Consider the following 9201-nt stretch of genomic DNA (forward strand, 5'->3'; position numbering starts at 1 on the left):
CTTCTGTTCTGTCAATGATAGTCACCGCATACGAGTGTGGCGTCGGCGTGGAGAAAGGTCAAATCCGGCAGTAACTGTGGAGCGCCCTACCGCTAGACAACGCGTCATCATGGTTTGGGGCGTTATTGCGTATGATTCCACGTCACCTCTAGTGCGTATTCAAGGCACGTTAAATGCCCACCGCTACGTGCTGCATGTGCTGCATGTGCTGCGGCCGGTGGCACTCCCGTACCTTCAGGGGCTGCCCAATGCTCTGTTTCAGCATGATAATGCCCGCCCACACACTGCTCGCATCTCCCAACAGGCTCTACGAGGTGTACAGATGCTTCCGTGGCCAGCGTACTCTCCGGATCTCTCACCAATCGAACACGTGTGGGATCTCATTGGACGCCGTTTGCAAACTCTGCCCCAGCCTCGTACGGACGACCAACTGTGGCAAATGGTTGACAGAGAATGGAGAACCATCCCTCAGGACACCATCCGCACTCTTATTGACTCTGTACCTCGACGTGTTTCTGCGTGCATCGCCGCTCGCGGTGGTCCTACATCCTACTGAGTCGATGCCGTGCGCACTGTGTAACCTGCATATCGGTTTGAAATAAACATCAATTATTCGTCCGTGCCGTCTCTGTTTTTTCCCCAACTTTTATCCCTTTCGAACCACTCCTTCTTGGTGTTGCAATTGCTCTGTCAGTCAGTGTATATACCTGTACACACATTTAAGAGCAATTCTGTTTAAGCTATTAAACATGCCATCTTCCACTGTTTCATTTGATATGTTCGAGATACAGTACCTGCAATTAAGTTTGCTGGCTAGCTTAAAAGCTACATAACCTGAAATGTAAATGACAGGAAACATGTTATCAAAGTCTACTTCTATTTCATTTACTTTCTCCAGCACACTGGAAAATTCACTGCATATATCTGTTTCGTCAGTTATGTTCAATGATTCGGAATCTAATTCGAACAAGTCCTTCCTTAAATATATTTCTTTATATTTTGCAGACCTTAATCCTAGCAAACACTGCACTCTTATCTTCTCAGCTTCAAAACCTGGCACCACACAACTGTCTAAACATAGTTGCTGGAGCACGAAGGAACACAGCAATGCCTTGGCATCTGAAATTAAGCCTAGCTTTAGTTGTTATTGTCATACTTGTGGAACGTAAAATAAAATAACACAATCATTCTGCTCTTTCAGACTACTCTATTTTAAAACTACAAACACAGAATGGCTTAAAAAAACGGTGTGGATTGTCACTCTTATACATACTGCAACATGAGAAAGCTCACCTTTGCCGTAAATTAATGCCGTTCCAGGAAGCCAAATAGCGTGCAGATTAATTTTTTAAACTATAACACAACATATCTTCAGTATACTTTGAATTTTAAACAATGCCATCAAGTTAATTCACGCTCAACACAAAATATAATGATACACCACGTTAGACTTGTTTACAAATTACGAACACAGAAGTCACATGCTTGACTCCAAGCGACGTTGTCGGATCTCCAATATCACGGCCTTAGTAAAGTCCGGCCATGCTTATAACCTTAAAATGCAATGCATTAAACCCTCTTTAAAATAAAAATGTACTCAAAGCTACAACGATACATACTAAATATACACCTAGATTACCAGCAGACCATAATTAATTTACCTGGTGTCATTTAAGCTGCTTTTAAAAAATCCGTTACTTTTTGGCACTTTCCCCCAACTTTTCTTCTTTATATCCATTCTGAGCTTTCTAATTACAAGAATGTCTGAAAAATCCGTATCGTCCTCTTGCTCCAAGAATTCCATTAATGTTTCAGCCTACTCCAGTGCGGTCTGAAGCGGTACGCGATTGTTTGTGACGCACTCTTCTTCCCATCCCCCTCACTTTCACTCATCACTTCGCAGCGGACTGCTGAGTTCCCATTCGCGCTTTTATTTACTATTTCGTCATCAGTTAAAATGTGATGCCCAGGCAATACATTGTCAGTATGAAGCCATTCCTCAATGTTACTTTTGTGACGTACCCACTTGGCCCACAGATGTATGACAAAATTATAACGTGGCGGGTCACTTTAATATTAAAATAAATAAATGATATGTCATTGTTTCTCCATAAACAGTATCCCAAGGGCGCCAGTCTTCAAGCTTATGGCTTGAAAACAAAAGTAGATAATTAATAATAATACGTAATGAGACTCAAGAAAACTCCCAGGGGTGGGGTGATCTGTTCAGATCATTTCCAGGCCAGCGACTTTAAAATTCCTCGACTATACAGCCAAGGATATGTTACATTTTTACTCTAATTGTACGTAAATATTCCTCAAAGCATCACTATCGACAACATTTTCATACTTTTCTTTCTTTTATCCCTCTTCTCAGATTAAAGCCGGGATTTTATAGATTTTCTTTCTGTTAGTAGGCTTCATGTGAAGAGGAAAATTGTCCAGCTATTAAATGTTAATTCATTGCAGCATATTATGTGTAAGGAATGTGCCGATATTTTTGACAAGTGTCTTAATGTGATGATACAATGTTTTTAAATGAGAAAAAAAAGACAAATCCAACCGTAAGAGTTCAGGCAGGAATGCTAAAGCCAAAAAAGTAATGCATAAATGAAAGATCAAACCTTTTCACAGCAGTCCATTTCACATCTAGTTTATGTCTAATTTCAGTCTTTGAATATTAACCTTTGAAATAATTCTTCATTCATTTATCCAGAATTGCTTTAGCAACTTCGAAGTTAATATCTCAATAACACTTTCTTTCTAAACGTAATTTATTTATCCATTTCCGTATATACATTTCCATTGATATTTGAATTTACCGCGATTTTTTTTCAGGTCAAGTCACTAGGAGCGCCACCGTCGAATTGTCTCCCATTTTAGCAAGGCTAAATTCGTAAGTGTCGCGTATTGTCTCTACTGTATTTGACTACAGTACAGATTGTAGCCTACATGTCTACTAAGAGCGGAGGTTGACTATTATGGACCGCTAGGCTGGTTTCCGATTCCTGTGCGTTGTGAAATATTTACGATGCAGTAGCGTGTGGTGAAAATATTAAACCTTGAGTATGAAAGATCTACGTACGGTACTCGGAGATGTTACACGCTACCAAATAAGTTGTAGGTATCATTCTGAAGTAGAAATGACCAGCATACCGTACTCCACGCTCCGTGGGCTGGGAGAGGGCACGTTACTCTACATTATTCGTCAAGTGTAATGGATAATAAAGTTTGTGACTGTTGAATTTGAATAGCATCCTTCTTCTTTCGTAACAATTAAAAGTTAAATATACCGGGCGACTTGGCCGTGTGGTTAGGGGCGCGTGGCTGTGAGCTGGCATCAGGGAGATAGTGGGTTCGAACTCCTGTCCGCAGCCTCGAAGATGGTTTTCCGTGGTTTCCCCATTTTCACACCAGGCAAGTGCTGGGGCTGTACCTTAAGGCCACGGCCGCTTCCTCCCCATTCCTAGACCTTTCCTATCCCATAGTCGCCATAAGACCTATCTGTGTCGGTGCGACATAAAGCAAATAGCAAGGAAAAAACACGTTAAATAATTTTGCACAACATAAAATTACGTAGTAAATAAATGTATGAACTCATGTCTCCAGTGCCGATTGCCGGTCTATTCGCGTGTACATGCAGTAGTTACTGTACGTTATGATCGTGGACTCAGGAGTCGGAGGTCAGAGAGTCAATGTACAGTCACTCAAAAACAGAATACTGTATCAAGAAACGTTGACGTCAAGAGCCGGGCTGAGTGGTTCAGACGGTTGAGGCAATGGCCTTATGACTCCAACTTGGCGGGTTCGATCCTTGCTGAATCCGGTGGTATTTGAAGGTGCTCAAATACGTCAGCCTCGTGTCGGTAGATTTACTGGCACGTAAAAAAACTCCTGCGAGACTAAATTTCGACACCTCGGCGTCTCCGAAAACCGTCAAAGTGGTTAGTGGGACGTAAAACCAATAACATTATTATTATTATTATTATTATTATTATTATTGACATCAAGAGTACGCTCATTGTTTTGGAGCGACTGTACATTGCTTTTAAAAACAGATATATTTTTGGCGACGGATAATCCGCAGAACGGTTAATCGAGGGACGGATAATCGAGGTTTTACTGTACTTGCAATTCATCTGTCTCAGTGATATCGTAAGAAGGTGCTTGGTCTGAATAAACACTGTACGTCTGGTATCTCCTTACTATAATTTAGTAATTTTCCATTAAATGTCATTGAATCTGGAAGCATATTGGTCTTCCTTCTGCATTTAATGAAATTTAAAAAAAACTTCAGAACTAGTTCTGATGTTTTTCTCAGATTCGGCAATATATGCTCTATATGCATATTGGATCAGAGATTTAGACTCTTTTCTGATGTCCTTGTATTTGTTAAAATGATGCTCCGAAAATTTAGATCGCTTTCTGTGATATTCTTTCAACTTTAATAAAGAAATATCATTAGTATACCAACTCCAACATGGATAAGTTCTTCTCTCATAAAACCTTTTCTTTGGTACAGCATCCTCCATCACCGAATTAATTATTCTATAATTACAAGTAAGTGCCTCATTTGAATCCCTGAGGTCCAATTCCCTCCACGATTCCTCCACGATGGCTTTTGAAGCCACGCGCTCACTGATCACTCCTGCTCGACTGGCGGAATGCATACTGCCAGTATATTGTACTTCTTTTGTACTAATGTAATTTCTATGCAGTGCTTCTACGTGCCTTTTTGGTCCTGCCGAAAAACATTGCATCACAAATTACTTCATGCCAGTATTCTATAGGTTTACCCTGATTGGTGGAGAAGAGACATAGGTATATAATTCATTTCTATTTTTTCGTGCGTAGGACGCGTTCATGTTATTTATTTTTTGTTTAAAAATGCACTCATTTATTTAAGGCAGTTTATTATGAGATTAGCTTATTTTTATTTATTACAACTCGCTTAACATTATTATTCATTGTTACCATTGATGCTTACACGGCCCATATTTATAGATATGACTAGCATTTACCCCTTACCGAGCTCGATAGCTGCAGTCGCTTAAGTGCAGCCAGTATCCAGTATTCGGGAGATAGTGGGTTCGAATCCCACTGTCGGAAGCCCTGAAGATGGTTTTCCGTGGTTTCCCATTTTCACTCCAGGCAAATGCTGGGGCTGTACCTTAATTAAGGCCACGGCCGCTTCCTTCCCACTCCCAGCCCTTTCCTGTCCCATCGTCGCCATAAGACCTATCTGTGTCGATGCGACGTAAAGCCAATAGCAAAAAAAAAAAAAGCATTTACCCGCGGCTTCACTCGCGAGGATTTCGTAATTTGTTGAAAGTAATCGTTCTTCGGTACTGATCTAAAACATTATCTGAAAATCCCTAAAGTATAAACCTCACCAAAAAAATGTTTCATTTACACCAGAAACTCTTTGTAAACCACGTTTGTGGTATTGCCTTTTGGGGCTAAGATGACCATCCGTCATAGAACTGTACAGTACACGTGAGTCTTATCTCAAGTCAAAAAAACAAAACAAAAACTGTTTCTTTATTTTTAAAGGAGATTCCAAATCCCTATTTCCACGCCTGTGACATCTTTAGCTTAGGTAGTATCCTCACAAGATTTTATTAAACTCTTTCTTCACTTCTTTTCACCCCCGTTGAGTGCTTTTTCCGAAAACAAAGTCCGACTCCATTGCTGAATGGTTAGCGCGCTGGCCTTTGTCCATAGGGGTCCTGGGTTGGATTCCCGGCAGGGTCGGGAATTTTAACCATCATTGGTTAATTTTGCTGGCACGGGGGCTGGGTGTATGTGTCGTCTTCATCATTATTTAATCCTCATCACGACGCGCAGATCATCTACGGGCGTCAAATCAAAAGACCTGCACCTGGCGAGCCGAACGTGTACTCGGACACTCCCGGCACTAAAAGCCATAGGCCATTTCATTTCTGAAAACAAAAAAATACATGTTCCTGTATTTTTAAAGGACTTTCCAAATACCAAGCTTCATGTCTGTGACATGTTAAGTTTTTGACATGTACAGTACTGGTACTCATTTTAAAAGTTCACTCGCTTTTTCAATTCTTTTGAGCCCCTTAAATGGATTTTCCGAAAAAAGATTCCAAATACCAGTTTTCACATCTGTAACATCCTCAGTTCTTGAGATATAAGTATCGTCATAAAAATAATTAAATTGTGTTGCGTTATTTTTAAAGTAGATTGCAAATACTAATTTTAACATATGTAACCTTCAGTTTTTGAAATATAAGTATCCCCATAAAAGGAATTCAATTTTCTTCACTTCCTTTCAATCTCCCGCTTAACTGAATTTTCCGAAAACAAAAAAATACGTGTTTTCTTATTTATAAAGGAACTTCCAAATACAAACTATCACGACTGTAACATCTTCTGAAGACTCAGAGCAAAGTTCTCTGTGAAACTTGAAGAATTTCACCTTATTTTCTTGACATGGCATAACCCCAAAAAGCCTATCTCATGTCTATTTTTTTATTAGTTTGAATTTGAAAATATTTTCCACTTTATACTTGATACACCATTTTATGTCATTAAATTTCTCTCCTCCTCCTTTGTTCCCCTTATCAAGCTCCTGCTGGGTCTGGATATTTAAGGGACTTCTCCACCTTCCTCTCTGCTTCATCACTCCTCTTCCATCATTTTGTCCCAGTCCAGGTTTCTTCTTACTCACCTTTATTGAATCGATTCACCTTGATCCAGGTCTTCCTCCCTCTCTCTCTCTCCCTCCCTCCCCCTCGAACTTAGTCATCATCATCAGTTTTGGTATTCCTTTCTCCTCCATCCTCTTTATATACCCAAACTACCTTAGATTACTCCTATGAATTCTCTCATTTAGGTTTTCCATTCCGACCTACTTTCTCGCATCTTCATTTCTCAATCTGCCCTTACTTGTCTTTCCTATCGTACTTCTTAGGTATTTCAATACACTGGCTTGAAGTCTACTCTCCTCCCTACTTGTCACTCTCCCTAGGTCTCACAAGGACGCGCGTCCAACAGATTTCAACGAGATTCAGTGTATAGTGTAAAAGAAAATTTTAAAAATCTCTTCTGGTCTAACTATAAATCCCCAGTCTATTCAGTGATTTTTAAACGATACACACATTGAAATCTGCTCTTGGATGAGTTGACTCTAAATACAAAGTTTGGTCGAGATCTATCCACATGTTTCCCTGTGATGGTGAAACACACACACACACAAAAGCTAAAAACCACTGACACGGTCTTCAGTTGACCTAAAATGGATAAAATATCAAAAGGCAAAATAAATTAAATTGCAGACAGCAGACTCCCTAGAATCTTATTTAGAAGATGAAATCTTGGAAAGAAAGTTAAGCTTTAAATTATCTTTTGTCCATTCATTGTGACCAGTAATTTGGGTAAAATTTTGAATTGATTAATTCAATTTACATGAGTGCAAAGTTGAAAACATGCCAGTCTTTTCTTTTAATCTATTTGTGATCCATTGTAGGGAGTGGCTACAAAGCCTGCTCTCCATCCCACTTGGTAGCATTCCTGTGCCTCAAAATGTTCTAGATGTAAAGGAAAAGTATTTTATATATACACCAAGGGGATTTGGTGTAAATTATATTTTTTAAAATTATTCTTACAATTAATAATCTGATTTATGACAATTACACTGATTTCAAAACTCTGTTGCAGCTCCTCCCAAGGAGAAGACCCTGGCAGGGAGGGATCGTCGAGAGTACTTCATGCGTAGTGCTTCCCTCGATCGTCTGAGGCGGTTCCCTGCCTATGTCTGCACTCGTGGTTCGCAGACATTCCCCAATGTTCTTCTCTTTCTCAGCGCTGCTCTCACTGCTGTACAGTCCAGTCTTAAGAATGTTGTACAACTGTCCAAGAAATATTCCCTTGCTGGCACTGTGTTGGCGTCTTTGACAGTTCTATTGCTGAAACTTGTATTCTGCATTAGTGTTTTGATGGTAGACGCTAAACCTTTGGGACTGATCTTCATGGTGGCAAGTCTATTGCTCATGGCACTAATTGCTTACAGAACTGTGGTTAATGAAGATTCTGTAATTAGGAAGTGCAAAAAATGTTGAAAACTCTGGGAAAGCTGAGCTTATCGGTCCTCAATTTTAGAAGTGTAAATTTAGGGAAAGACACATGTGAGACTGATTTAAAGTGTGAAAAGGAATTTGATTATGTAGTATTTTGTGTGTGCCAAATAGATTAATATATGAAATCAAATGCTAACATATATTAATAAAATAAGCTTTATTCCTATACATGTGTTAACAGCCCAATGTAACATTTTAAACTATAGGCTTCACAATTATCAGTGTTAATTAACAAAATCAGTTGCGATATAATGCCCTTCATATATTCCTCTTTGTTCATAATGCGAGACTTCAATATTCCCTCCCCACGATTATGGCATTAAGTTGATTCATGAGTTAATTTCTTATTTGTGTTGTCTGTTATTTTATAGGGTGTCTTTTACATTGGATTTTAGTAGCAGTGGTGCTTTCAATTTTTAATATAGTAGTACATTCAAGAAAAGTAACTCAATAAAGTAATAGTAATACCAAATTTAGATATATTAATATTGTTGTATAACATTGTCAGTAAGGATTCAGAATGAACTTTCCTGACAAAGTACAATTGTTCACATGCTCTGATTATTGAAAGTGATATTAATTTTGTAATTCTATAAATGTTTGATTGTAGTATTTTATAAGAGTTAAGAACAATAAATATAAGACATGGCAGAATGACTTAGTCAAACTTTAGACCCTCCCAGCAGGCATGGAAATTATTTTAAATTAATTAAAGTATATATTTATACATGGATAAATAATAAGGAATGGTGCATAAGTGTAGTACTTAATTAGTGAGGTGCACTTCTCATTGCTGTATAGGCATGAAAAGCCAATAAAATTGAATCTTATGACGTCAATAAGGTTGATTACTCATTATTCAGTATTTCATCAAATCCATGGTGCTACAAGGATTTCATCTAGTCTATACAAATTGTTTCCCCATTTCCTTCCAATATTTTTCCTTACTGGTCAATAACACATTTCACCAATACTTCATCTGCAGTATTGTGGATGGAATTTGAAAATATTTTGTAGTTAATCATTAGATTCAACAGAAAATTCTGTGTGACCTTGAAGAGAGTTATTGTACAATTTTTCTATTTGTGTCCTT

The 9201-nt window shown here is 38.6% G+C and overlaps 1 protein-coding gene across 1 annotated transcript in view; it reads left to right on the forward strand.

Moving 5' to 3' along the window:
• The window catches only part of LOC136864467 (uncharacterized), a 75161-nt gene extending 66211 nt beyond the window's left edge, over nucleotides 1-8950 (forward strand). Inside the window, exon 3 of the mRNA XM_067141485.2 lies at nucleotides 7690-8950. Coding sequence (XP_066997586.1) covers nucleotides 7690-8090 — 401 coding nt within the window. The 3' untranslated portion in view covers nucleotides 8091-8950. The remainder of the gene's footprint in view (nucleotides 1-7689) is intronic.
• Nucleotides 8951-9201: the final 251 nt, after the last annotated feature.

Source organism: Anabrus simplex, chromosome 2 (assembly GCF_040414725.1).
Source record: "Anabrus simplex isolate iqAnaSimp1 chromosome 2, ASM4041472v1, whole genome shotgun sequence".
NCBI classification, from domain to species: domain Eukaryota; kingdom Metazoa; phylum Arthropoda; class Insecta; order Orthoptera; family Tettigoniidae; genus Anabrus; species Anabrus simplex.